At 51.8% G+C, this 27376-nt stretch overlaps 12 protein-coding genes across 12 annotated transcripts; 7 read left to right on the forward strand and 5 right to left on the reverse strand.

Annotated features, from left to right (window-relative positions):
* The first annotated feature begins 280 nt into the window (after positions 1-280).
* Positions 281-2250, forward strand: CC77DRAFT_54783 (hypothetical protein). Its single transcript, XM_018532131.1, has 2 exons — positions 281-1029; positions 1079-2250. The coding sequence occupies exons 1-2, from the start codon at positions 589-591 to the stop codon at positions 2117-2119; spliced, it is 1482 nt and encodes a 493-aa protein (XP_018391934.1). The 5' UTR covers positions 281-588; the 3' UTR covers positions 2120-2250.
* An 85-nt stretch (positions 2251-2335) lies between these two features.
* CC77DRAFT_1090393 (hypothetical protein) lies at positions 2336-3006 on the reverse strand (the record flags this gene model as incomplete). Its single annotated transcript, XM_018529517.1, has 4 exons — positions 2336-2587; positions 2641-2728; positions 2775-2864; positions 2917-3006. The coding sequence occupies 4 exons, from the start codon at positions 3004-3006 to the stop codon at positions 2382-2384; spliced, it is 474 nt and encodes a 157-aa protein (XP_018391935.1). The 3' UTR covers positions 2336-2381.
* An 863-nt stretch (positions 3007-3869) lies between these two features.
* CC77DRAFT_1015801 (farnesyl-diphosphate farnesyltransferase) lies at positions 3870-5703 on the forward strand. Its single transcript, XM_018524096.1, has 4 exons — positions 3870-4124; positions 4193-5249; positions 5297-5473; positions 5522-5703. Exons 1-4 carry the CDS (start codon positions 4057-4059, stop codon positions 5672-5674), a joined length of 1455 nt encoding a protein of 484 aa, XP_018391936.1. The 5' UTR covers positions 3870-4056; the 3' UTR covers positions 5675-5703.
* Positions 5704-6365: 662 nt separating this feature from the next.
* Positions 6366-7241, forward strand: CC77DRAFT_923933 (eukaryotic translation initiation factor 4E; the record flags this gene model as incomplete). Its single annotated transcript, XM_018533769.1, has 3 exons — positions 6366-6593; positions 6646-6717; positions 6771-7241. 3 exons carry the CDS (start codon positions 6366-6368, stop codon positions 7239-7241), a joined length of 771 nt encoding a protein of 256 aa, XP_018391937.1.
* Positions 7242-7788: 547 nt separating this feature from the next.
* CC77DRAFT_1015803 (DnaJ-domain-containing protein) lies at positions 7789-9871 on the forward strand. Its single transcript, XM_018524097.1, has 6 exons — positions 7789-7911; positions 7964-8007; positions 8090-8183; positions 8238-8292; positions 8359-9454; positions 9505-9871. The coding sequence occupies exons 1-6, from the start codon at positions 7806-7808 to the stop codon at positions 9649-9651; spliced, it is 1542 nt and encodes a 513-aa protein (XP_018391938.1). The 5' UTR covers positions 7789-7805; the 3' UTR covers positions 9652-9871.
* A 945-nt stretch (positions 9872-10816) lies between these two features.
* CC77DRAFT_923806 (hypothetical protein) lies at positions 10817-13963 on the forward strand (the record flags this gene model as incomplete). The annotated part of the gene is made up of 3 exons (XM_018533758.1): positions 10817-11512; positions 11559-12293; positions 12356-13963. 3 exons carry the CDS (start codon positions 10817-10819, stop codon positions 13961-13963), a joined length of 3039 nt encoding a protein of 1012 aa, XP_018391939.1.
* Positions 13964-14854: 891 nt separating this feature from the next.
* CC77DRAFT_54644 (hypothetical protein) lies at positions 14855-15877 on the forward strand. The gene is made up of 3 exons (XM_018532124.1): positions 14855-15219; positions 15349-15688; positions 15740-15877. Exons 1-2 carry the CDS (start codon positions 14974-14976, stop codon positions 15559-15561), a joined length of 459 nt encoding a protein of 152 aa, XP_018391940.1. The 5' UTR covers positions 14855-14973; the 3' UTR covers positions 15562-15688; positions 15740-15877.
* Positions 15878-16677: 800 nt separating this feature from the next.
* Positions 16678-17698, forward strand: CC77DRAFT_923978 (carbonic anhydrase; the record flags this gene model as incomplete). The annotated part of the gene is made up of 2 exons (XM_018533776.1): positions 16678-16885; positions 16941-17698. The coding sequence occupies 2 exons, from the start codon at positions 16678-16680 to the stop codon at positions 17696-17698; spliced, it is 966 nt and encodes a 321-aa protein (XP_018391941.1).
* An 874-nt stretch (positions 17699-18572) lies between these two features.
* On the reverse strand, positions 18573-21959 carry CC77DRAFT_54033 (transcription elongation factor Spt5). The gene is made up of 3 exons (XM_018532080.1): positions 21487-21959; positions 19960-21434; positions 18573-19911 (listed from the first exon to the last, which is right to left on the reverse strand). The coding sequence occupies exons 1-3, from the start codon at positions 21739-21741 to the stop codon at positions 18597-18599; spliced, it is 3045 nt and encodes a 1014-aa protein (XP_018391942.1). The 5' UTR covers positions 21742-21959; the 3' UTR covers positions 18573-18596.
* A 218-nt stretch (positions 21960-22177) lies between these two features.
* On the reverse strand, positions 22178-23349 carry CC77DRAFT_923706 (zeta-crystallin; the record flags this gene model as incomplete). Its single annotated transcript, XM_018533755.1, has 3 exons — positions 22178-22420; positions 22491-23255; positions 23317-23349. 3 exons carry the CDS (start codon positions 23347-23349, stop codon positions 22178-22180), a joined length of 1041 nt encoding a protein of 346 aa, XP_018391943.1.
* Positions 23350-23549: 200 nt separating this feature from the next.
* CC77DRAFT_54031 (hypothetical protein) lies at positions 23550-24562 on the reverse strand. Its single transcript, XM_018532079.1, has 3 exons — positions 24458-24562; positions 23724-24411; positions 23550-23560 (listed from the first exon to the last, which is right to left on the reverse strand). Exon 2 carries the CDS (start codon positions 24391-24393, stop codon positions 23914-23916), a length of 480 nt encoding a protein of 159 aa, XP_018391944.1. The 5' UTR covers positions 24394-24411; positions 24458-24562; the 3' UTR covers positions 23550-23560; positions 23724-23913.
* Positions 24563-27254, reverse strand: CC77DRAFT_54030 (hypothetical protein). The gene is made up of 5 exons (XM_018532078.1): positions 26382-27254; positions 25984-26257; positions 25819-25935; positions 25376-25761; positions 24563-25312 (listed from the first exon to the last, which is right to left on the reverse strand). Exons 1-5 carry the CDS (start codon positions 27067-27069, stop codon positions 24687-24689), a joined length of 2091 nt encoding a protein of 696 aa, XP_018391945.1. The 5' UTR covers positions 27070-27254; the 3' UTR covers positions 24563-24686.
* Between the last annotated feature and the right edge of the window lie 122 nt (positions 27255-27376).

Genomic DNA, 27376 nt, shown 5'->3' on the forward strand with positions numbered 1-27376 from the left:
CATCCACCAACACTAACTGCTGCAGCATTACGGAGCTTCTTAACATTCACGGCGCCTCCAAGGCATTCGTCTTCTTTCATATGACGATAAGAAAGGCTTGAAGGGGCGCAAGCTCGGCGGTCGCGATACTTTTCGGCTTTTCGTGTCTGTGTCTGAACCGTGGACTTCCTCACGGTTTGTTATCGTTTTAATGCCATTCCCACCACTCTCTTTGTCTGCCTCAGGCAAGCCACCACTTCCTGTTACCGTTTTCAATTGTCCTCTCGAACGTCCTTCCTGTGACCTACGTCATGTTATTTGATGACTTCCAACCTCAGAATCATCTGCGCAACCTCGGTTGCCTTCCAGAATGTATGCTTTCCCTTCATACTGCTCAAAGAGGAAATTGCGCTAGTGTGTTGCGCAAATTTGACCAATCAACACTAAGCGCAAATCACGCTCATCTCGACTTCACTCCTCCCCAATCGGTCTGCGCGCACCTCGAGCTTATCAACATTGTAATACCCCAGGCTGTGACAATCACTACTCCATATTGATCTCAACAAGTCAACTTCCACTATTAACATCGGATCCATCATCACCACAAACATGAGCATCGACAGCGAGGCGAGCATAGCCCAAATCACCGACAGGGACGATACAAGCGATAGCTTGTGGCAGCATCCCAACACGCAAACGGCAAATGATGACGAGCAAACAAAGAAAGATGCATCCGGAGGCGACGGCGCTATTGCTGCTACACCAACTCCGCCGCGCGCGCCCAACGCCACCGACGCTACGAATGCTGATGGCGAAGCCAAGAAGGCTGAGTTCGTCAAGCGGTTCCAGGAGAAGCTCCGTCTTCAAGTAGAAGCCGAAAAGAAGGCAAGTGAAGCTACCGAGGAAGAGATCAAGGCCGCTGATGTCGAGAACGACACACCTGAAAAGAGTCCTGAAAACAGCGACATGGTCAATGGCGCGATTGCGACGCACAAAAAAAGGGTTGACTGTGCCAATGGGAAAGCGAAGGAGTCCACTTCAGCAGTCAAAGTAAGTACGGGTTGACCCGTGTCCTGGTGTTTGATTAACGCAATACCAGGCTCAGCGGAACTGCGCGGATGAGGTTCTCGACTCTATGAGCGACATCGAAAAGGCTATGTTTCAGCTTTATGAATACATCAAGGTTCAGAATGATAGCAAGAAGCCGCTCTACATGTGGGCTACATTTGGTGGCTATAGCTCGGTCAACGTTGCGCTCCTTGACCTCCACGATAAGGCCATCGAGTTTGAGGAAGCTCATCGTTTACCCGTTGCCAACGCTAGGATATTGCTCAGCAGGGCCACCCAGATCTCCCTAGCGGTCAGTCAGATGGCTGTGTTCTGTATGGGCGTGATGGGAGATAAGGTTACCAGCTGTATCGACGAGGTTGAGGAGTCTGATCTCAGCGCCGAGGGTAAAGACAAAGCCAAGGCTCTCATCACAAAAGAGCTCAAGAAGCTTCTCAAAACTTGCGCGAAAGCAACTGATGGAGTCTATGTAGCGCTGGACCTGCTTCGGAGCTCACTACACGTCGAGGAATCCTCTCAGAACCTTGATATCTCAATCATCAAGGACCTGATTGCAGAGAGTACCCCACGCAAGAGCTGGTTGCGGAGTGTGACCGAGGTCGTTCTTAAAACAGTTATGGGTGCTGCTGTCAGTATCGCGGCGGTGCAGTTTTACAGCACTAGCAGTTTTGACCTGGCATTGCAGACCAACCCTTTCGGCACGTACTCTCAAGTCATTACCCTCGTCCAGCGTGCCCAAGCTGTGACCAACCTTACAGGCGAGATCTATTCCATCAAGCTTGAGGATTTGGATCAGCGTTACAAGGAACTCGAAGCCGCCTCTGAATCACATGGTCTCCGAATTGACAACCTAGTTGAAGCACTTGGTGTTCCTAACGCAGAAGGTACCTATTATTCGTCAATGCCAAAATCCGACTGCGAAGCTCCTAGCAGTATCCAGAAGATCTCTGCAGAAGCCGATCGCCAGATTCAACGACTGCGTAGCGAGCTGGCGGCTATGCGCAAGAACATCCATCGCATGGACATTCGCCTCATGAAGCGTCTCGATAAGGTCGACCGTCATGATTCGTAGGAAGATATGAGTGATTCCGATTCTAGCTCATGGTAGTATAATCCAAAACTGCTGCCAGACCAAGACTCTCGGATGGGAGCAAAGAGCTATACTGCGCTTGGCTATTCCAGGAGCGCATAATCTCGACATGATGAACAGCTGGGCGCTCACGTATCTCAAGGGTGTGGACTTCTTCCGCATTGCCATTGAAGGGTAATGAGCGGACGAAAGGTCGTACGGTATTGAATCTGTTGCAAAGCAAATGATATACTTGGGCTCAAATTTATTTACAGTCCTCGCAAACAGTTCCATCTGGATTTCTCTTGACTTCTGCACCCTCGTTTGTCTGACCCTGTTCTTGCTTTCCCTCCAAGTTCTGCTTCTCATCTTCTGCCTTGTTTTCATTCTTCTTGCCATGTTTGTCCGAATGCCCCAGATCCCGATTAGGGTCTATGTGATCTCGTACTAGTTGCTTTAGTACTTTCGTCTCTGCGACATGTAAGCCACTCATCTTGCCACTCTCATGTCCCTAGGTTACGAACCTGGAAAACCTCCTTTAGCCTTTCTATCCCAAAGGAGCACTTTCTTTGCCTCTGCCTTTTGGCCTTCCTCAGATGGCGGCAAGTACGTCTATCAAACTTAGCATGGTTTAATGCAAGCATTCGTTCAAACATACCAACTCAACTGTGAAGAGACCACCCGTCGCAGGTATCAGTGCTATCTCTCCAATTTGCAGTCCGAATGTTGATAAGAGTTCTTGGCCGAACTGGTCACTTGTTAGTGGACGTCGTATTAGCGGAGGATGTGGAGAAAGGTACATAGGCTGCTCGCAACATCCACTTACATTGCGTGCAATACGTTATTGCGACGCGCGGTAGAGCGACTGGAGCAGTTTGTGTCGATGCCATAATTTGAGTTTGAGGTGTGTATATGCTGGGTTGTTCTTGCCATTTCCGAATGAGTTTGAGGAAAGCATGAAGGGTCGCTTATCGATAATCTGCCCGTGGCGTCATCGCGTGGCGTAATTATTGACAGTGTCCGTCACTGCTTCACTGCCCGAAGGTTTTGATTTTAGAGGTCAATTTGAATCGCACGGGAATTTCGAGCCTCTATATTTGTCGAATGGGGAAGGTTTGGCTATGATGTTTGTTGTGCTGTGGCGCAGACAAACCGGATCTTGGGCAGAGCGAAGATAGCCACATCAACAAGCTGTCCAATGCCTGTCGTGTGCAACGAGTACCTTTGCAGAGACAACTCATCAATACACATTTTAGGAATTGAAAGGGATGCTGGTATACCCAGAGAGTTTGACTGATACGTAAGAGGGGGGCAGTTATTCCAAGGAGATGTACTTGAAGCATGTTTGGAATTGAATTACCAATAGCAGTGGAGTTGATCAGTCTGTCACCTCACGTACACACTGTTTGACCACTCGTGTCCCTAGAACTAAGCGTGAAGGACACAACGGTCTGCCGAACAGCAGTTTTCTCATGGGAACTGCAGTGTAGGCACCAGTGCGGATACACATTTGCTTGGCTCTATGAAGTGATCAGCTTAGTGTTCAGGCGCAAAGAGCTGGCTGCAATACGACAGTAACTATTTTTTACCGTCGTATTTCGCACCAATCGCAACAAGGTCGTGCAGTACTCAGGAACGAAGATGCGAGTTTCGGTGTTTTCGGTGTTTCTCATCCCTGATCCGAGGGGGAGGTGCAGAAACGCGGGTTGCTAAGGCCGTGCGCTACAGGGTCCAATTGTTGCAATTTGCGGAGACGCTCCTAGACCTCACACTTCTCGCGCCCAAGAGACAGTTCAACCTGCCAGAGAAGTCGTGGTACTCGCTGTTTTCTCAATCCTGTCTTCTGTCGCCGAATTGGTCCGCGTCCTGCCATTATACTACCGGTGTCAAGCGATCTGTTAATACCTCCTCCATCCAAGACTCCTTTAACTTGGCCCATCATGCCTAGCCCTCTGAGCATGCTCTACTACGTGGTTCACCCCAACGAACTGCGGTCAATCATTCAATGGTAGGTAAAGGCGCCATCGCGTGCAGCCAGAGTTTGCGCAAACCGGAACACGGCTAATGCTTGGCTAGGAAAGTGTGGCATAACGCAGTACACGAGCGCGACGAATCGAAAGAATGCGAGTCCCTGAAACGATGCTTCCACTTCCTCAACAAGACCAGCCGAAGTTTCGCTGCCGTCATCCTCGAGCTGCACCCCGAGCTTCTGGTGCCCGTCACGCTGTTCTACCTAGTCCTGCGCGGTTTGGACACCATCGAGGATGACATGACGATACCCCTGGAGAAGAAGGAGCCTTTACTGCGCAACTTCCAGGACATTTTGGACAAGGATGGATGGAACTTCACAGAGAACGGCCCGAACGAGAAGGACAGGCAACTTCTGGTCGAGTTCAACGTGGTCATTGAGGAGTTCAAGAAGATCAAGCCTGTCTACCAGGATATCATCAAGGACATTACCAAGCGCATGGGCAACGGCATGGCAGACTACGCGAACAACGCCGAGTTCAACGCTGGCGTCAAGACCATCAAGGAATACGAGTTGTACTGCCATTACGTCGCCGGTCTGGTAGGCGAGGGTTGCACACGTCTGTTTGTTGAGGCTGGCTTAGCAAACGCTGCGCTGCTGAAGAGGCCAGAGCTGATGGAATCCATGGGCCAGTTCCTCCAACAAGTCAACATCACCCGTGACATCAAGGAGGATATTGATGATGGACGGCGATTCTGGCCTAAGGAGATCTGGTCAAAGCACGTTAATGAGTTTGAAGACCTCTTCAAGCCCGAGAACAAGCAGAAGGCCCTAAACTGCAGCTCAGAGATGATTCTAACTGCGCTGACCCGAGCAGACGACTGCTTGTACTATCTCGCAGGTCTCCGAGAGCAGAGTGTGTTCAACTTCTGCGCTATCCCGCAAACTATGGCCATTGCGACGCTCGAGACATGCTTCCAGAACTATGCTCTCTTCCAGAAGAACGTCAAGATCACCAAGGGTGAGGCATGCCAACTGATGGTTGAGTCGACACAAAATCTGCAGCTCGTCTGCGAAGTCTTCAGGAGATACGCTCGCAAGATCGCGAAGAAGAACAACCCCCACGACCCCAACTTCCTCAAGATCAGCATCACCCTCGGAAGAGTGAGTCATATAGATCCTGTTGAAGCCGCTGTTGCTAATCATGTTAGATTGAGCAATTCATCGAGTCAATATTCCCGACGCAACAACCACCAGTCGACAAGAAGGCACCTGCCACCATCGAGGAGGCGGAGCGGAAACGGAAAGAGGACTCCGAGGCCAACTGGGACTTGGTCTACATTGTCGCCGCCGTTGTTGGTACAGTTCTGGTCATCACATTCATCATGGTATGTATCGCAACTACGTTACTTCCAACGACCTCTAACAAAATTTAGCTCTTTGTCGCCTGGCTCGCGGGTGCGCGCTTCGACATTGCCTACACTCAATTTAAGCTGGAGTTTGGCAAGCTGATGGGAGTGATGGGACTCGACAAGACACCCGAGGTGGTTACAGAGGTCCACGAGACTCTGAACAAGAGCGAGCTATGAGCGTCTCACGTTTACATGTATTATGCAGGCGACATTCAGCCATTTGGGAAACTGGGCATATAACAATTACTAATGTATACTTTTCGCGCCATGCTGCGGCACGATTACAATGTGAGCGTGATGTTTGTAGCACGGATGTCAAATTCCAACTCTGCTCTTTCATAGCTGAGGTTGGGCCGTAGATGTGCTTATATTGAAACGCGTTTTGCTCGGCGACGAGGCTGTTTAAGAGGAAGTTTATCATGAGCTCCCTTGACAGCAGTAACGTGGACACGAAAAAAAGTAGCTAGTTGTAAAGTTAGTTTTGCCATGACATCAACCGGTTGCTTCTTTATGCTCTCCGTGTTACAGTTTGAAACGGGACCTAGCGCGAGGTACGTGCCAAGTAAGCCTAAAGGGTCCCACGAATTGCCTTGCGACTGCACGCATATTCTTCCCCGACAGACACGCCCGCCGCAAACAGTCACCTCTCACTTGTCCTTTCTCTTATCCGACGCAAGAAAGGCAGCGCAACCCCGCGACTCCTCCCGTATAATCGCCTGGTGCGATTGCGACAAGCCCCGCCTTCACCTGATTCCGCCCACCACCAACCGCCAAATTACCACACGACTGCAACCATCGCTTGTAGTCCCTCTTTTACCAAAGGCAACCTCCATATCCACCCCCACAACACCCCACAAGCACATCGACAATGGCCGAAGTCGCATCAGCACCGCAGCCCAACCAGCAGGTTCCGCTGGACACGATCCCCATCTCGCCAACTGAGAACTCCGCCGAGGGCGAGGAACAGTCTTCCACCAACAACGCCGGAGGCGAGGGCGAGATCCGCACCGTCTTCCACGACCCCGAGAACTTCAACGTCAAGCACCCGCTCATGAACACATGGACGCTCTGGTTCACCAAGCCCCCGAGCGGCAAGGTACGACATTGCTCCGTCTTGGGCGTCGATTGTTCCATGCTAACAACTGCAGGGCGACAACTGGGCCGAACTGCTGAAGGAGGTCATCTCATTTGACTCAGTCGAGGAGTTCTGGGGTATCTACGTAAGTCATGTTCCAATATCAGCAACAACGGGCAAAGCTGACATCGCACACAGAACAACATCACCCCCACATCCGACCTTGCGCTCAAGTCCGACTACCATCTCTTCAAGAAGGGCGTACGACCCGAGTGGGAAGACGCGCAGAACAAGCACGGAGGCAAATGGGCCTTCCAGTTCAAGGACAAGAAGGTCATCAACATCGATGCGCTCTGGCTCCATGTTATGCTCGCTGCCATCGGAGAGAACCTCGAGGACGAGGACGACAATGAGGTCATGGGTGTCGTCGTCAACGTTAGGCGAGGCTTCTACCGTATCGGTCTGTGGACCCGCACAGTCGGCCGCGCTATCCCCGGCGAAGGCGGAAAGGGCAGGACCCAGGAGAAGGGCAAGGAGGTTTTGTTGAAGATTGGCAAGCGGTTCAAGCAGGCGCTTCAGCTCAAGGAAAACGAGGCCGTCGAGTTCTCTGGTCACACTGATGCTGCCAACGCCGGTAGCACCCGTGCAAAGGCCAAGTTCAGCGTCTAAAAAGCTCCGGCACACTTCCGAGTCTGCAACACCATGCTTGCTTTTTGCAACATCCTCCGTCGTCCTCGGACACACGGCGCACTCCACCCTCGACTGCATTTTCTCGATTTGTCTCCAGTTTGGTCTAAAAGTATCCCACTTAACGGTTCATGATACACGGACTGAAATTCTAGCATGGCGTCTGCATGGGGCGGCGAAGGGTGATATTGGGTTCTTCAAATGAATCATATGGCCATGGCGGGTATACCTCGAACGGGTGGGGTTCTGAGCTTGTATAGACCAGCTCTCTTATCTAGCATATCTATGAATAAGAGTATATGAATTTGACAACCCCGTAAATTCTCTTTCGCATCTTGTGAACGACTTGTAACATTCACCTGCCGAGTATGGTTCACCCACGTGTGATGGATGGACTGTCAAGGGTATTCGGATGTTTTTAGCGTGGTGACGTCGGCTGTGGCGGTGCAGCATTTTCACAGGCATGTGTAGCCTGCCGACGCGCGCCCAACGCATATACTCTTGATCGCTCCCACCACTCACCCCAAGTCCTAGATATTCGCAACCATGGTCGTGGAAACCGCATACTACGACGCCCTCGGCGTACCGCCCACCGCGACGGAGCTCGAAATCAAGAAGGCGTACCGCAAGCTCGCTATCAAACTGCACCCCGGTATATTGCGCAACGACTTTCTCCAAAGCCTCAAGGACTAATTCCGACGCAGACAAGAACCCTGGCGATGAGACAGCACACGCGAAGTTCCAAGAAGTACGTTGATTTACTCATGAGTAGAGGATATGGCGATCCTGTTCGATACTCCACCAGGATTGCGGGGCTGACGGGGTGACAGATTGGCGAGGCGTACCAAATACTCAGCGACGACCAGCTGCGAGCAGCATACGACAAATATGGCAAGGAGGGTGCGATGCCTAGCAGCGGATTTGGTATGGATATACACGTGGTGTAGTAATGGTTGCAGAACGCTAACAGAGGCACAGAGGATCCATCCGAGTTCTTCACCATGATCTTTGGTGGAGAGGCTTTCGTGGACTGGTAGGACAACACCATGGCTCATTACAGCAATGTCTGTATGCAGAAGAGAGACGCTGACACTCATAGGATCGGCGAGATCTCGTTGATGAAGGACCTGACCAAGACCATGGAGATCTCCCAGCGTGAGATGGAGGAAGAAGCCGCCGCCCAAGCAGAAGCCGAAAAGGTCGAGGCCGAAAAGACTCCTGCGACTGCCACAGCTGGCGCTACCCCGGCTGCCGGTACCACAGAGACCACAGCCCCAAGTGCTGCTGCTCAGGCCAAGGAAGCTGAAGCAGCAGCGGAGCGCGCAGGAGCACACGCAGCAGATGCACCACCACCTGTGTACGCTGAGGCGCCCCCAGCATATGCTGAGAACACTGCCGAATCGTCTACTGCACCGAGAGCAGCATCGCCCCCGTCCCGAACGAGCACGCCGCAATCACGAGGCATACCAATCCGCGCAGCCATCATGGACAAATCGGAGGAACAGGCACGTATGGAGGCGGAGGGCATGACCGATGCGGAGAAAGAGCTACGTGAGAAGCAGAAGAAGAAGGCCGGTCTCACCAAGGAGCAGCGGGAAGAGCTCGCGGCATACGAGATGGAACGCAAGAAGATCCGTGACGAACGTGTTGCCAACCTCGCCAAGAAGCTCATCGATCGTATCTCGGTGTGGACTGAAACCGACAAGGCGACCGATGTTACCGCAGCCTTCAAGGAGAAGATTCATCTGGAGATCGAGAACCTCAAGATGGAATCTTTCGGTCTTGAGATCCTCCACGCCATCGGTGCCACGTACATCATGAAGGCCTCTTCATTCCTCAAGTCGCAGAAGTTCCTCGGTATCTCAGGCTTCTTCTCCCGTATCAAGGATAAGGGCACGCTCGTCAAGGACACCTGGTCCACCATGTCTGCAGCGATAGACGCGCAGCTTACTATGGAGGAAATGGCCAAGCTAGAGGAACAGGGCGGAGAAGCCTGGACAGACGAGAAGAAGGCTGAATATGAGAAGCGTGTTACTGGCAAGATTCTCGCTGCGGCCTGGAGAGGCAGCAAATTCGAGATTCAGAGCGTACTTAGGGATGTATGCGACTCCGTTCTCAACGATAAGAAGATCAAGCTGGAGAAGCGAGTGGAACGAGCACACGCGCTGATGATTATCGGCGAGATGTTCCAAAAGGTACGCTCTTTGTCTTACGCGTGGATGATATGGATGCTAACTAGATGTAGGCCGAGCGCGATCCCGAAGAAGAAGGCGACTTCATGGCATTCGAACAACTCATGGCCGAAGCCGCAGCTAAGAAGGATGCAAAATCAGAGAAGCATCACCACCATCACGACAAGAAGGAAAAGGAAAAGAAGAAGGAGAAGGCATGAGGTTGAGTAGTCACCTCTCTGCAATCTTTTCTCACTCTTTGCATACCCCTCTCTTCTTTTTTTCGTTTCGTGATATCCATAGATTCTTTTCCCTACGGGGTGGACACCCGCGCACTGCTAAGGTGCGCGATGGCCGGTTTGATGATACAGCATGTTGGAGAGAGCTACCATGGGCGTGGGTGGAATGGCATTAAGAGTTGGTTTGGACTGAGCATGTAGCGAGCTTTATGGGTTACATTTGAAAGTATACGTGATATTCGGCTCATATGCCTTCAGATCGCTCATTGGAAAAGTGATGATAAAGACGTCTGTGATTCAGACATGATTCATAGATGATCAAACGCTATGCCTGTCCGAGTGACTTGTCGATGGACCTGTCGTATCGTATTGTCCGCGGTGCTCTGCTACTGCGAAGAAGCCCGTTTTCTCCGGATGTTAGCGCTACATTGTAGTCGGCCTGACACGGTGTTCTGAATAAACGTGCTACCTCGTACTCCAGGTTCCCGCAGGTTGGCCGATGACCATGACGTCACAGTAAGCCTCGCTATGTTGAGCTATGTTGTCCTCTTTTGAGACACGACCCTCCTGATTTTCGCGAGCTGATCGTCGAACGGTTTGTACTGATGCAGCTGATGATTGGCGGTGCAGGCACATGAAATTATTGCTACTCTGGAGTACATCAGGGACCCTGCCAAGTCCCACAGGCTGTCCACGAGATAGTGCACCAGAATTTTCGGTCCCAAGGTCTGGACGCGTGCAACCTGACCCCACGATACACTATTTTTAGGCCTGGAATGATGGTCCAGATCGTATTCCGCTTCACACCATGATGCCGATTTGTTCAAAGCTTCGACGCGAAATGTTCTTTCAGCGAGCGTTTGACCCACACTAAGCGGCGGGAATGACGTCGCTCGGCGGCGATGCGCGGAAAGAGCATTCTAGTACTGTGACATCGTCCCAACAAAGAAGTCCGGGGGATCGTTACGCGTACCTCGTTAATCGGCGTAAATCTAAGCTTCTCTCATAATCACTTTGTTTTCTTAGTTATTCTTTTTTACTCTGTTATCCAACCACACAACGTCATTTTTACTATTCGCTGCCATTTCCGGAACGTTTTCGGACATCAACTACTGAGTACATTCGCTTGAAGAGGGGGGTTTCCAGTATGGATGTTGGGAGGCGACAGAATGGCGAAAGTGGTACTGATAAGTTTCTCGACCTGATTGCAGATCCGTTCCAGGGTGAAGTAAGTACAAACACATGTTGCGTCGAACCCTTGCGAACATCATACTTACCCATATTTCAGATCCAAGAGAACTCGATTTACGCCGCTATTGTATATTCCTTCGTTATATCCGGGCTACTAGTCGTTGTATTCTGCTTTCTCCGACCACGCAACTCGAGAGTCTATGCACCACGAGCGAAACATGCCGATGAGAAACACCGACCGAAACAACTGGACAAGAAGCCGTTCAGTTGGTTGGATGCAGTCAAAAATGTGAAAGAGCAGGAATTAGTGGACACTATCGGTCTGGATGCGGTCGTCTTCCTACGGTTCCTTCGAATGATTCGGGACATCTTCATGGTGTTGACAGTGGTGGGTGTAGGCATTCTGATACCTGTCAACGTCGTAGGAGGCTCGCCGCTTTATAAGCAGTGGAAAGAGATACCGACCCTGATGAAGTTTACGCCGCAGTACATATTTGGAAGGAAATTCTGGGCTTACGTCGTGGTGGCGTATCTGATCCAGGGTGTTGTGTGTTTCTTCCTTTGGTTGAATTACAGAGCGATTCTAAAACTTAGGCGTGCGTATTTCAACACTCAGGAATACAAGTCTAGCCTGCACTCGCGAACGTTACTGGTAAGTCTTGTCACTGTAGTCAAGAAACTTAGCTAACATCAAAAAGCTTACACACGTTCCCGAATCATCGCGAACGGATGCCGGGCTTGTCGAGCTTGTCGAACAAGCCAAGTCAATCGATACCATCCCCCGGACAGTGATCGGTCGCAATGTTAAGGATTTGCCAAAGCTTATTGAGGCGCATGATGACGCTGTCCGCCAACTCGAGAAGCACTTGGCGGAGTACCTGAGCAACCCGAACAAGCTGCCCGCCAAGCGTCCTACGTGCAAAGCCACGAAAGACGATCAAGCTGTGCATGGCAAAGGGAAACTCGATGCGATCGACTACCTGACGGACCGAATCGCAAGGTTGGAGACAACGATCAAGGAAGTACGAGAAGGTGTCGACATGCGAAATCCCATGCCCTATGGATTTGCATCCTACGCGCACATCGAAGATGCTCATGCGGTTGCGTATGCGACGAGGAAGAAGGGCCCTGCAGGTTGTGACGTCTACCTCGCCCCCAAGCCCCATGACCTCCTTTGGCAGAACCTTCCGATGACACGAAGGACTCGCAGAATACGTGCTTTCTGGGATGGTCTATGGGTAGTGCTGTTCACCATTGCTTTCGTTGTTCCTAACATCTTGACATCCGTCTTCTTGTCAGACTTCTCCCACTTGGGGCTTGTATGGCCAGCGTTCATGACGAACCTTCAAGCCCACCCGACAGGTTGGGCTATTGCACAGGGTATCTTGGCCCCCTTGGTGCAAACTCTAATGTACATGGGAGTTCCTGTGGTGGTCAGTAAACCCCTCACAAGCAATCTCTGAGATATAAGCTGACATGATATCCGTAATCTCAGTTCCGTCGATTGTTCACACACTCCGGAGATGTCTCGAAGACCTCCAGGGAACGCCATGTCACTGCTCGTCTGTACTCCTTCTTCGTGTTCAACAACCTCCTCGTCTTCTCTGTATTCGGTTCGGCGTGGCGGTTCGTCGCTGCCGTCGTCGCAGCGCAGGATCAAGGCGTCTGGGAAGCTATTCAGGATGGTCATCTGTTCACCAAGGTTATGACCGGATTGTGTAATGTGTCTACCTTCTGGCTTACCTGGCAAATGCAGCGAAACCTTGGTGCTGCCATCGATCTCTCGCAAGCCTGGATTTTCTTGTGGTCCTGGTTCCAACGTACCTTCTTCTCGCCAACTCCAAGAGAGCTTATTGAGCTCAGCGCGCCTCAACCATTCCCATATGCCGACTACTACAACAACTATCTCTTCGTGTCGACTGTAGGTCTTTGCATGGGAACACTACAACCGATCATCTTCCCAGTGACAGCCTTCTACATCGCCATGGATAGCGTTTTCAAGAAGTACCTGCTTCAGTATGTTTTCATTACGAAGACCGAGTCTGGCGGCAGATTCTGGAAGCTCCTAGTAAATCGCATGCTATTCGCGGTCGCCTTTGCAGATGCGGTCATCGCGCTGGTCGTTGGTGCAAACGGTGTTGGATCGATCGATTTTGATAATATACAAGTAGGAACCGGCAACATGCTGTATGCCATGGTTCCGCTACCCTTCCTGCTATTCGGCTTCAAGTGGTACTGCAGGCGAGCTTTCGACGATAAACTGCTGTACTACTCCACGCTCCCCTACTCCGATGTAGAGGGTTCCCATTCCGTGGATCACCCGAAATCGAAGAAGAGCACCAAGGTCTCGTCTCGCTATGGCCACCCCGCGCTATACAAGAAGCTGCTTACGCCAATGGTACACGCAAAGTCTCAGCATCTCCTGAAAGAGATATATGGCCACCGGTCAAACGCTGATCGAGATATCTTCGATGCACCTCACCGGCGTTCGACCGATCGCGCTATGCCATCAACGCCAGGCTATGACCGCTTCGGTGATTATTTTATGACAGAAATGGATTCTCATCAGCCAGGCAAGCATGTAAGTGGTGGGACAGAAATCCCTCACATGGAAGTCGTCACCGAGTCAGAGCTCGACTTCGAGAACTTCAAGAAGCGTGCAGAGTTCCGGGAACAATTTGGTGGCGACGGGGAGCTGTACGGCCGACCCGAAGACATGTCAAGGCCTGGCACTCCCTCTACTTTCACTACGCTCACCGAGATGGGTCCGTATGCACGACGGGGTTCACCGTCTGGATCAATGGCGTCGACTAGGGCGTCGAGTCGAACACGACTAGGAGATAAGGAAGAGCTAGAACAGGGGACTTCATACGCTAAAGGCTACCAGAAGGCGCCGCGTCCTGATGAAGGGTTCGAAGACGTTGGCATCGATGTTGATATTCCGGCCACGCCGTTCAATGCTGACACAGTACTGCACGGTACGAGTAGCCGCCAGCCACTTGTCAGTGCGGACGAAAGGGATGGTGGCGAAGAATACTTCGGCCGTACCAGTCGGTCACAGGATGAGGACACGAGTTATGAGCGTTTTAGACATGCTAGATGATACCATGCACAGTAGACGAAAGGAAGATTTAATCATAATGCCTGCATAATATTCCAATATCTACAGGCTCCACAGTGTCGCGTGATGTCAAACTCTGCTGAACTAAGCAAGTTCTACGAGCTGATCCCTGTCTGTAGCAACGATACAGCAGAAATCCGATCTACTCACCGTATGCTAAGCGCTGATTCTGGATCCGATAGTATGTCACCACTCACTTGTCGCCGTTGTGCCCACGTGGACGGTAAGTCCGACGAAGGACCAGGCGAATTTAAGTTCCGCAACCGGTAATGCCACCACCGGTAGCAGTAATGCTTGACGTGTAATTGGTGCACCAAAGAGAATGCTCTTCAGCCAAAGGCTTCGTCAGCTCGAGATCTCGACGTGAGTGCAATCAGCCCGTCATGCCACACGTAAGGCCGATCGCCAAGAGCGGAGAGTTATTCCGGGACATGGGGAATGAGCCCAGGAACATTGGCGACCAAGTCACAGTACACTCCGCCTCCGCACAACACCTCTGGGCACCCAAGTATACAAGAAACTACACCACGCTGCCTATGTATACAAGGCCGAACAAGACCGCGCATAAGAGAAAAACGCCTCGCAAGCATAAGACCGAATGCCAAAGGTTTGAGGTGGAGAGAAACACGCGGATATACTTGGCAAGGTGTTGCGAAGAAACAAGTCGAACAGCCTACTCCCGACGATAAGACCGATGGTCAGGTCATGTTGTACCTCGACGAGGCGTGTATAGTGCCAAGCTTGGCTTCGTGATGCTAGGCATGGTGTTGAAAGCTGAGTCTCAACTGTGTCCTGGGACTCCTGTGGCTCCATCGTTACAGCTAGCTAATTACAGGGAAGGAGCTTGGATGCGGAGATTGCAAGTCGGGCCGTATTGTGTTTAACGTCCTAACGGTGGAGTAGGGTGAACTGCGGCGATCTTTGCCTTTTGATGCTCACTACATATCGATGATCTTGGTAGTCGGGAAAGTCTGACGGGTAGCTGTATTGCGATGGGAGGTAGCGTGGTGGTGGATAATTGTGCGCAATGTGGCTTGTTACAAGCTTGCGCCACAAGTGCTTACCGCGGTTACTTGTCGTATCCCGCGTATCCTGTGTCCCTGCTTTCGCAAGCCTTCAGTAATCGCTTTAACCACCACACACGCCATCGTCTCAGCTTGGCGTCCGCGTATGCTATACTTCACCTGCCAAGCCCCTCAAGATATCGCTCACGACGATATCCGGATGTCTATCTTGAGGTACGGGCGTACCGCAGAAACGCACTGGAGACTCGCGCCCTCTGCTAATTGCCTGATTATGAGCTAGCCGCTCACCCTTCGTTCTCACACCGATCCCCCAGTTTCACAAGTGGACTGATTCTACCAAAGGGAAGAGCATGTGGGCGAACGCTCCATCGGTTTGAAGATACGACGGGAACGGCAGAGTCCTGTCCGAGACTCAGGCCTATAGCAGCAGCGAGAATCCGGCTCTTGGTTCGGAGGTATAGGCTAGGGGTAAATACAATAGGACGCGCATCCCTGTCGCGCGTCGCAAAGCAGCCTCGTTCACATGGCCTGGATCTGCCAAGACAGTTCTCATAGGATCGAGGTCCTGTGTGGAGTTTCAGGACCAGGGTATTATTCTGCTGTGGCGAAGCTGGGCCACAACGTCGCCTGGTTATTTCGTAAAAATCGAATGATTCCCCAGACTTGGCGCTGCGAGATGATGGTAAGTCTTGGGAGGGATACCCATCCTCCTAACGGTCTGCTAACGACTCAGACATCCTGCGACTTCTGTAAATCTGTACAACACCATCAGCACGCAATGACGATCGCCAATCTCTGCGGACACTTGTGACGGCGCCGATGTTGGTAGAGCACGTCACATCCGTCCGCTGTCAGCGTAAGGGAACACCATGACTCTGTCTCGCTTCCGACACGAGGGATTGCTCCACGTCTCAGCATACCAAGCAAATGTCACAAGTTCTTGACCCCTGTGTGGCCCCTCTGTATGCATCTGGGCGCCTTCTTAACCACGAATTCAACTTGGCACCTACCTGTATGGGAATATCCCCGCTCCTTCATCTTGTATTCTGTATACAATGGCCAAGCGCTGGCGTTCCTGAGGCATCTTGACGTATGACTTGGTCCTCTTGGCCTGTGTCTATTTCCACGGAGGGGTATGGCTGTTCGGCAGGCAAGGGACCGGAACGGCATCGGGAAGAAATCGTTGAGATGCAATGCTCGTGTGATTGTTAGCTATAACTTGAGCTTGGTGATCCACCTCAAGCATTTTCCCCTCGTTCAAGCCGGCACTTCCAATCTTCCATTGTCTTCTATTCTAAACGGTCCGTTCTCACCCGTTCACCTTCCTTTCGTATCTACCGTTCTTTGGCCCAGTCTCAGGGTCTTCGGGCTTATTTTTCTCTTGTCCTATCCTTACCTATCTTGTAATCGGCCGGGTTGATCCTGTCTTACTTTTATACTCCACCTTCGTTCGTGTTGCACGTTGATCGTTAGCATCGACACCAAGACTTCGCACGCGTACTCGCTCTTGTTAGTCTTGTGTACTGAGGCATATACAATCTTGTCTTTTGCTTAAGAGCGACTTCGCCCTCGGAAAAGTTTGGAAACATCATCAGCAGCACTTCACATTCTTTCAGTGTCTTTTACAGCATCTTTCCACTCTTTACAGTTCAGCTCAGTCTATCATTCATCATGCTCTTCTCCGCACTCCTCCTTGCTTCGACCGCATCCGCAACATGCCTTCACGGCCTGTCCAAGTTCAAGCGCGCAGAGGGCGCAGAGACCGTTGAGGTAAACACCTTTGGTTATGGGCCTATGAACGGTCCATTCAACTGGGCCTCGCTTGCTCCTGAGAATGAAGCCTGCAAGGCTGGCAAGAACCAGTCTCCTATCAACGTCGGTATGTTCATCCTCCGAGCTCGGCCAATGATATCCCTACTGACAATTTCCACCAGATGCCTCCATCACCGCGGCACCTTCCAGGCCTACCCTCGACATCCCCGCTGGCCCAGTGGTCTTCGAGAATCTCGGAACGACCATTGAAGTTGTCGTCAACGGCACCACCAGCTATGCTGGTGTCAACTACCGCCTTGTCCAGTTTCATATGCACGCGCCCTCTGAGCACCACGTCAACGATGAATTCTTCCCTCTTGAGATTCACATGGTCCACCAGGGTGTTGATGATGAGAGCCAGCTCGCGGTCATCGCGCTCATGTTCGAGGTCTCCGCCAACGACTCTGCTTCCATGATCCAGTCACTGTCGTCCTCCCTTTCCGCTATCACCACACCCGGTACCAAGACCGACATCTCCGACGGTATCGACTTCACCGACGTCGTCTCTGTCCTCAAGACGTCCGACATCCAGACATACAGCGGTTCCCTCACCACTCCTCCTTGCGCCGAGGGTGTAACCTTCCTCATCGTCAAGGACCCTCTTCCCGTCAACGTCGAGGACTTCAACGCCATCAAGAAGATTGTCAAGTTCAACTCCCGTTTCATCCAGAACGCTCTTGGCCAGAACAACATGATCGAGATCGGTGCCCTTGCTGGTGGTAACACCTCGGCTGTCCCTGCCGCTATTCCTGCCGCGGCTCCCATGTCGAGGTCAAGCCTTGAGATCTCCGCTGACTTGCCCCTTGTTAATGCAAAGGTTGGCGTCAACGCTGCTATTGAGTCTCCCGCTCCTGTTCAGAGGCGCGTACGCAAGTACTAGATTTGCGTTCCTTTGCTTGTTGTCAAGACATTTCGTCGCATCGTTGAGGAGTAGGTGGAGTTGTAGATGAGCCGAGTAGTAGAAGAGTTTTCTTTTTTCATTTTCCATACTCGACTGCTTTGCATTTACACAGAGAAGTGGTGGGGTGATACCAACTTTTTTTACTAGTTATTATCTAGAAGATTGTTTAGAGAAACATGTTCAATACCAATCTAGGCTTGATGCTTCAAACTTCCCGCTGGCTCACGCCAGTCTTCTTTTTATACGAATACATATTGTGACCTTCTATGCATCCTTGTATCTGGACGGTTCTGACGCTATGAACTGTCGATCAAACAACATGTGAAAAACCAATGGGATGCCTAAGAATGGTGGCATCATAGCTCAGCCTGCAAGTAGCTGAATGTGAATTATTCGTTGCCTCACAATTGTCCAAAGAGTAATAGTAGTCTTTGAACAACGGTCGCAATCACAATCTGTGATTCTCCTCGGAGTACACGCATGTCGGCAGTCACATCCGTACTACATCAGCTGCGTGTTATCATAAGCGTCAACCAAATAGAGTAGTCATATGCTCATGGAAGAGATATTTGAAATTGAAGTCTGACTTTAAGATATCCTGTTTTGCAAACTCCAGCAATGCAATGAACGAACACAAAAAACCCCGATCTCATCTGCGTTACGCAGACCCAGACCATTTTGCAACCTGGCGCAAACTGACTCTCGCCGCGACTGCCCATCTATCTTACAAGAGACTAGGTAACCAATCGTACTCAGGATTGGGATTAGACGTTCGAGTCGCAGCATCCTGTGGACCATTCAGTCTACTACCAGAAGGAGGCGCAACATAATTTTCAGATGTGGGTGTCTCGATGGAAGGTCTTCCTAGACTAGGCAACTAATCGTACCCAGGATCGCCACTAGGTGCTGGCGTTGCAGCATCCCACGCGCCTGGTGTAGGCGCCGCAAGACCATATCGACCACCCGATGTATCACCAGGTGTAGGCGCAGCGTAGTTGCCAGGCGTGGGAGCATCCATGGGTGGTCCTCCCGGCGTAGGGGCGGAGTACGCGCCATAACCACCGGGTGTAGGCGCTGCGTAAGCACCTGGTGTTGGGGCGTTGTAGGCGCCAGGCGTGGGGGCAGAGAGACCACCAGATTTCGAAGTGGTGTTTCCTCCCGATCCACCCCAACCAGGTGTGCGACCACCTGAGCTGAAACCACCATAGGCGGTACGGCTTCCGTCGTTGCCGCCGTAAGCTGTCGCTCCGCCGTAAGATGTGGCGCCTCCGTAGGCAGTTGCGCCGCCGTAAGCTGTTCGAGAGCCATCACCACCACCATAAGCAGTTCGCGATCCATCACCTCCACCATAAGCTGTGCGTCCGCCGTCACCTCCCCAACCAGGCGTGCGGCCTCCAGCTGCGGCACCACCTCCCCAGCCGGGTGTGCGACCACCACCGCCACCTCCCCAGCCAGGCGTACGGCCGCCGCCACCACCAGCGTTGCCCCAGCCAGGTGTTCGTCCACCAGAGCCAGCACCGCCGTAGCTTGTCTGGCCGCCTGAGTAACCTCCACGCGAGCGGTTAGGGAATTTGCCTCCGATCTCCACGCTTTGGCCAGTAATGGGATCCTTGACAGTGAGAAGCTCCTTCTTTACTGAGACCTGCTTGTTCTTGGTGTGCAGTTCGATGCGAGCTTCGTCGTTCATGGTATCTTTGACAATGCCCAAAAGACCCTTGTAGGCACCCTTCCGAATGACGACTGTTTTGCCAATGAGCTTATCGCGGCCGAAAGATGCGCGGGGTGGAGGCATAGCGGTCGCATTGCCGTTCGCTCCTGCGTTTAGGGCAGGGTTGATGCCACTGAGATCTGGGCCCTGGGCTTGGGCGCGACCACTCTTTGCTGCCATTGTAACAACGTTGTTGCTTCGGACCACGAAGATACCCTGATTCTCGACTAGTTCGCGGTTGCGGACGAAGAGTGTACCTCGGTGGATGTATAGAACCTTGCCTTGACGGCCCTCGCCTCCGTACTCCTTGACATCGTCCTCGTGTCGGATCTCGGAACCGTCCCGGTCGGTTGCTACAGCATGCTTGTTCCTTCCGACGATTTGTGAGACTTGTGTATGGAGGAGTGTGCGAACATCGCCCTGTTGATCGACAATTCGTAGGACTTCTCGGTCAACACGGACAACGCAACCGATGGTCGAGGCACTATAGTCTGTTAGTAGGTCATCTTGTATTGGCAGCGAGAGAACTTACTCAATCTGTACGAAGTCGTAGAGATCAAAGTTGGAGTCAGCACCGACGTTTGCCGAATCAGCAGCGCGCTTCAGGTCTTTGCTAAAGACAGTGATTTCCTGCTGGGTAGAGTCACAAAGCAAGGTAATCTTATCGTCCTTGATCCTGGTGACTAGACCAACTTCGTCGACGTACTTGCTGCCACCAATGACCTTTACGTGGTCACCGTCTCGGAAAAGCTTTCGTAGAGTCTTGACGGGAGCATCAATCCGCCTGCCCCTAAGATCGCCTTCGCTGACGCGGAGTGTGAGGATGTCACCAATTACGGTAACAGTGGTACCGCGGATACCCTTCTGTTCACCAGTGTAGATCTCGACATTGTCTCCTGCAGCAAAGGCAGAGCCAGAGTCTGCAGCCTTTTGCGCAGCCTGGACTGCCAGAAGATCCATGGTCTCTGTACCATCTGCGTTCTGAATTGCGAAGAACTGTAACTCCTCCATCCTGGGGTTGACCTTTTCAGTGCTGACCCAGTTGACCTTGACTTCCTTGATAAGGAAACCGTTCTGGTAGTCTTCGCCCTTGTAGGTGTATGCCCTTTGGTTGCCAGATCCGGTCATGCTGAGATGCTTCATGTGTCGCTTCTTCGCTTCGGCTTCGTTGAAGAGTTTGGCGGGTGGACGCTCGGTCTGTCGACCAAAGAAACCGCGCTTACGCTTGTTGTCTTGTGCGGCGTTGGCATCGTCGTTCAGACCGTAGTCTAGACGTGGTACGAGTTGTACGACACAGTCAAGACCGTTGGTCGAGACTTCAACGACCTTTGCGAGATCGCCCTTGTATGTGGGAGGTCGTAACATGCGCACAAACTTGCCGACTTCTAATGGCGCGCGCTTCTTCTTGCGGAGCAGATCTGGACGCTCTTTGGGGGGAATGGAGAATTGGCCGGAGCCCATGAAGACATTCTGGATGCCCTCAATCAGCTCAACAACAGCCTGCTTCGAGTCGGCTTCCACGTAGAGGAAACCGGACTGAGGTCCTGTAGGGCCTCGTTCAAAAGCAGAGTAGACCTGGATTGGCTGGCCCGCGCGCATCTTCTCGTCGATGCGCTTCTGAATAGCCATGACAATCTCGCGCTCTTTTCCAGGACGGCACTTGCAACCCCAGATAGATGGATCGTCAACGGTGGGCAAAGCCAGGGGAACGGCACCAGCACCACCGCGACGAGCGCTCTGCATTTCACGTCGCCTGTACTTCTCGTCGAACTCCTTGGCAAGCTCCTCGACATCCTTTTGTGCGTTTACTTCGCGGCGCATGTCTAGTTCGCGGTGGTGTCGGTCGTCGAGGTCAGCGCCCGTGGGCTCGAGGAGGTCGTCGGGGTGGACTTCATCAACACCTTCATCGTCGCCTTCTTCCTCTTCCTCTTCGTCTTCATCGACTTCGGCTTCAACATCAATGAACATGTTTCGCTTCGCCTTCTTTCTCCGCTTGGCGGGTCGGGCCTAGGATGGTCAGTAATTAGGCAAAGAATGAGATGCTCCTATTGAGACGTACGACAACATCTTCGTCGTCTTCATCTTCTTCGTCATCCTCCTCATCGTCATCGTCATCGTCGACATCTATGCCGCCGCCCTCTTCATCTTCGTCGTCATTACCCATCCTGTTCGGCGCATCGACTTCGTCCTCTTCGTCTTCGTCTGCCGGCCTGCGCGAGGCCTTGTTGGTTGGCGCGATGTCATCTTCGTCGATTTCAGGTGCCGGGTTGAAGTCCTCTTCCTCTTCCTCGGGATCGCTGCCGTAAGACGCCATGATTGCGAGTTGGCGTCGTGATAAATAGGCGTCTCCCTGTGAAAGCTGTCGCGAAGCTCGGGGGTGCGACTGCGGCGATCAGACTAGTGTGAGGGTGAGGCTGACCGTTGACCAGTTCTCGAGGTCAGCGCGCGGTTGGAGAGAAATAAGAAGGAGAAGTGAGAGCAGACGTCAAGCGTCGATGGAGACGGGTTTGTTTTAACCTTGGGAACGTCGAACCAGGTCCATCCAAAGAAACCGCGCTAAGCCGGCGCGCCGCAATGGGCCGTGCGCCCGTCGGGGGAATCGACGCCACAAGGCCTATGAGGTGAAGCATCACTAACGCGTTGGCTTCACATGTTTTGCAAAGTGGGGATTCGGTGTGCCCAAGGTGAATGCAGACACAAAGCGGCGCGTCGAGCGCACACCGTGTGCAGAAATGTAACCATATCTGATGTCATAGCCTCGCCTTCTGTCCACCATTCTCGCGCATCTGTTCCTCATCGCATATCCTTACCACAGACCTGCCCCATGCCTTCCGCGCCTTTACATCTTCCAGCGCCTTACTGACCGTCTCTAACCCAGCATACTCCTCCTTGTATATGGTAGGCCGTATCTTCCCATCATCTACTAGCTTAATAAAGCCGTCCCAAACATCCTTCGTTCTTTGCGGGTCTCTCCTGCCGTCTTCTCCAAACCGCTACCATGGGTCAGCAAGCCACTCTCGCAACAGAATGGCCAGAGCAAAGCCATGGGAACGTGGGACTTACATAACCAAGTACTGCAACTCCCTTGAGCAGAATTCGATTGGTCCTTACATTTTCAATGCTCCCATTCCTGGCTGCGAATCCTACCACAACCAATCGTCCCCGATACTTCAGGCACTTGATCCCACTCTCCACAGCCCCAATCCCATCATACACAACATCCACCCCCTCTCCACCGTTAGTCGCCTCCCTAACCCTGTTTTCCCACCCCTCGTCTCCATAGTCCACAATAACATCCGCACCGATCCCCTTAACCACCCCAGCTTTTTCAGATCCGCCAACGACAGCAATGACCTTGCAACCAATAGCCTTTGCAATCTGCACAGCCATGACACCTAGTCCACCACTGGCACCAAGTACAAGTACCGTCTCTCCAGCTTGAAGTTGCGCAACGGAGAGTAAAGCACCATAGCTGACCGCACCACTTGCGCCTACTGCACATGCTTCGGCATTCGTCCACTGAGATGGGACACGACGGACGGCATCTTCAGGGACACATATCTGTTCCGCATAGGCGCCTAGACCTCCGCCAAAGACACGATCGCCGGGTTTGAATGAACAATCTTCTGGGCTATGGGTCACGACGCCCGAGAACTCTGTGCCTAGGGTGAAGGGTGGTTGGACATGTCTGCGGTTGTTTTGATGCAGACCCTGTGCATAGAGGAGGTCGACGTGTGTTACCGCGGCGTGGCTGATTTTTATATGGACATCCCGGGGTGATTTGGGTGTTGAGGGTAGGACGGTAGATGGTTGTAGGTCTGCGACATTCTGAGTAGGTGGTGTTAATTAGAGAGAGCGGTGGTGCGATCGAGTCTGTGGATGGCCTTACAGAAACGAACTTCTCGATGTGGATCGCCTTCATCTTTTCGCTCTATTCAAACCTCTATAGTCATTTGAAATTAATAAGGTATTATGGTATAGTATGCGGCGGCCGTAGTAGACAACATGCACGACGGGAGATCGACGTGTGTGGGGTATGATGAGTTGCCGAGGTTTGAATGGCTATTCGGTTTCCCTATCCGTGAATGAAGGCACTCGTTTCTTATGAGTTTCACGCAAAATAATTGTACGTCCTAAAGAACGTTCAGTCGTCAGTTTTTGTTCCCCATAGACAAAAAGGTCTCTCAAATGTCTTCGGCGTCTACTGTTAGTCAAAGGCACAATTCATTAGATCCGAGACTTGCATGCCTAGAACGACAAGGGAAAGGCTGTGACTTTGTGGGAAAAGCTACACACCGATTGAAACATATACGAGATGTTCTTGAGCTATAGAAGACATCCGGTTTCGTGTGGGGCATGGTATACTAATATAGGTCATTTGTATAGAATTCATGCACCATGCTGAAGCGCGATATGCACAGAAGCGCGTCTGAAAGACCCCATGCACCGTAACACCATATCCGCCCTCGTTTGCTCAACCACGGTGTTATGTGCCTGGAGCCTGATCATCGACTTGTCCCATCTGCAATGATGCCTCGCGCTCCCTCTGACGCCGCAAATGCCATTTCTCAACGTCCGACTGGGGCTTCTTCTTCGTCTCGAACTTTTTCCGGCCCTTGTGTGCCGCCATGTGCACTTTGGTCCAGACTGCAGATACAGCGATCAGGCAAGCAAGACCCAAAGCGATCCAGTACGTGATTAGAAACCTCTTCAGGTCTTTCCGTTCCTCTTCCGTTTCTCCTGCCACGGGCCCTAGTGCCGCCTTCTTTTGTGAATGGATGCTCGGTACAGCAAGCAGCGTCGTGGTCGCGGCAAGCTGCTGTAATCCGAGAATGGGCTCTAGGAGAAGGTTCGAGATCGGGGCTTGTCGACCTAGGATTCCGAGGAGCTCTGCCATGGATATGTTTAGGCCATTACTCAATGCGTCGAGCACGAGCGTCGTATGGAGATCGGAATCTTGAGACATGGTGGCGTTGTTGACAGACTATCTTTGTTAGCTCCTGCTTATAGTGGGATATGTTCTGCTTTACATTGTTGGGTGATTTTGCGCAGTGTAGTCAGGAAGAAACAAAGGCTCTGCGATTAGGACTAGTGAGTCTGGAAGTCGGAATTGTAAACCAGTAGAATAACCTTGGTTTACACCTTGAACCAAAAGCCATGTTTGATGCGGGAAGAGCTACTCTGATGTCAGACCACTTGCGTGCCGTCGGGAAAGAACGAGCATGGGAATTGGCAAGTGCGGTTCTCCATAAAGAAAGACTACCACGTCGGCCATCCGTTAGCTGACAACATGCTGGTATGGAAGACATTGTTATCCAACGAGCCTTCTACACTCGGGAGGTAGTCCATCAAATCATCGAAGCCTAGTGCATCGATATCAAAATTGAAAGCATCGTCGAATGACAATTGTATATCGGGTACCACAGGGAACGCATGACTTCCGCGGGCCGCGTCCGTGATCGAGATGTCCTCAATGTTGTCGGAAACACAAGCACAGGGTCGTGAGGCTGAAGTCTCCATCGGTGGTGCCGTCTTCGTGCTTGATACTTCTTTCAGCTTCTCATACTCTTGCAAGAGCGACATGAGAAGACGGACACCGTGTACTGCAACACTCGACGTGTAGAACAGCTGTAAGAACCTGACGGCCTTCTTCACGTACAGTTGGTACTCTTGAGCTTCCCCATCCGCCTCAGCGCGGTGGAAGAGCTCCAATATCATGCAAATACCAGCCGTGACGACAAAAGCTTGCTCGACCCACCATTGCGGCTCGTTGGCATCCCGGGCGTTGTATATGTTGATAATGTTCTGTGCGGCGGTCATACAGGCCCATCTGCTGTATGTATAGCGTAAATCCTTGAAGCTCTTGCTCAAGAAGTTTTGGTGAACTGAGCATGGTAAGTAGTGTCAGCGTAGGTCTCACATGGGTGCAATATGGAGCTACCACTTACTCATGATAATTTTATGGTTGACGGACGCTTGATGCAGTCTCCTCGCCCAAGTCACCCACTGAGGCCAGTTGGGATCGTACGGCGTCCGGGGTGAGAGGCATGCTGGGACCTTCTCCGTACATGTAGCGCGCATCTCACCATCATGTTTGAGTATCGCAGCGTACTTGGTAGCGTCGTCTTTATCTAGAAGCCCCACCATAGTGTTATGAACGTCAAGGAGTACCGCAGCGTAGTCGAAGAAGTAATGCCCGACGGCGGTGACTGTCGGGGTTGCTGGATTGGAGAGCGGCGTCATAGTCTCCTCGTCCAACATGCGTGGCCTTGCGCTCGTGAAATGTCGCCATTGGAGGGTCAGCGTATAGGCAGCCTGCGAAGTGCAACACAACCTATAGTATCTATTAGTTGGTTCTTATCAAATCATCTTGATTGAGCTGTAAACATACCACTCTTGGGACACAACCCCGTACCACACTCTGCGACCAATCTCACGCTCGACAAAGGCTTCCTTCTGATCTGGGGTTAGTTCCGTTATCCGTTCATCGTCTGGATGCGGACCAAGTCTAAAACGTTAGTTACCGATACTTCTTTTAGTAGCATGTGACACTTACCTGTGCAAACCCAAACCCTTCGCAATGACAACGCCGACGCTTCGCAAAGCAATCCATTGATTCGTTGAGCCGACGAGATGTTCGTATGCGTGCATGATATATATCGTCTGCACCGAGTGAATGCTATATTGCGACGTGTAGTTGCCAAGATTCAGACATGAGATCGATGCGGCACCCCATACACGTGCTAGCTGGACTTTGTCATCAAGTGAGTAACCCCAGGAGGCTGAAACACCTTCTGCAGAGCCGATTATACTGGATGAGAGGATAGCAACTACGGTATTCGACGTCAGTAGCTTCTAAGTGAACGACAATGTAGAGTCCATCATTGGAACTCTTTCCAGTAGTAGCATGCCACATTGAAGACTCTTGCATCGTTCGTGACTGAGATGACTTACATAAGAGTGCAGTCCATTTCCAATCGAGACTTTGCAGATCGAGCTCAGACGACTGACCGTAGGCCGCGAGCAGCTTTCTTCTGAAGCTTGGCGCATGGAAGATGCCGCCAATCCAGTATACCATGTACTCCGTGTAGTAATCCACAATCAGCATTAGCTTATCTTTCGACGGTAAGATGGACTGTAGATACTGTGTCTCCACTATTCTCGCTGCGTTGGAGTAGCAACCCGCAAGGGGGCTTGATCCGTTCGCTGCATCTCGCACTGGTCCTTTCGATCTGGCGTAAGAGAAACTCTTGTCGAAGAGGGTTTGGTTCGCGTCTGCATCCTTTTCCTTCAGTATTGCACCGATGCTAATCTCAGGCAAGCTGTTTCGCCATGCTGAATCTGCAAGGGGCTGGCCTTGACTCGATCGAGCCTCGGTCGTGGGTGGGGCATGAGGAACCAAGGGTAACAGCGCCTGAGAATCTACATCGGGAGAAGGAACAGACGAAGATGTATCGCTTCCACTAGCTCCCGAGGGCTTTCTGGGGTATTTGCGATGAATATTTGGGTTGTATCCATTGACCCACTTGGTAGTGCATAGATGGCCTTCGTTATTCTGTACACACCTCGTGCAGGGCGCTTTTCGATCGCACTTCTGCCGTCGTTGGGAGCATCGCGTACAGGTCTGACGTTGTTTGGGCATGACTTTTTTCCTAATGCCCTGCGTACAAAGGGTGGTCGCACAACACGCTTCGGTAAGTCTTTCCGTTGTGCTTGTTTTTACCCGTTTGTACAACACTTTGGGTACGATAGATCGAGATGGAACGGTAAAAGAACGGCAAATGATGCTTAAGCGAAGTCAAGCAAAAGTGTGTGGCGCGCGATGCGTACAACGGTGGAAGGTCATGAAAGTTCATGTACGAAGTGATGTGCAAATCGTACAACCGTCGTACAACGGACAAACCTTGGAACCCCTGCTTCATCAGTCCGGGCGCCCAATGCTTAACTCA

Source organism: Alternaria alternata, assembly GCF_001642055.1.
Source record: "Alternaria alternata strain SRC1lrK2f unplaced genomic scaffold CC77scaffold_1, whole genome shotgun sequence".
Taxonomy (NCBI): domain Eukaryota; kingdom Fungi; phylum Ascomycota; class Dothideomycetes; order Pleosporales; family Pleosporaceae; genus Alternaria; species Alternaria alternata.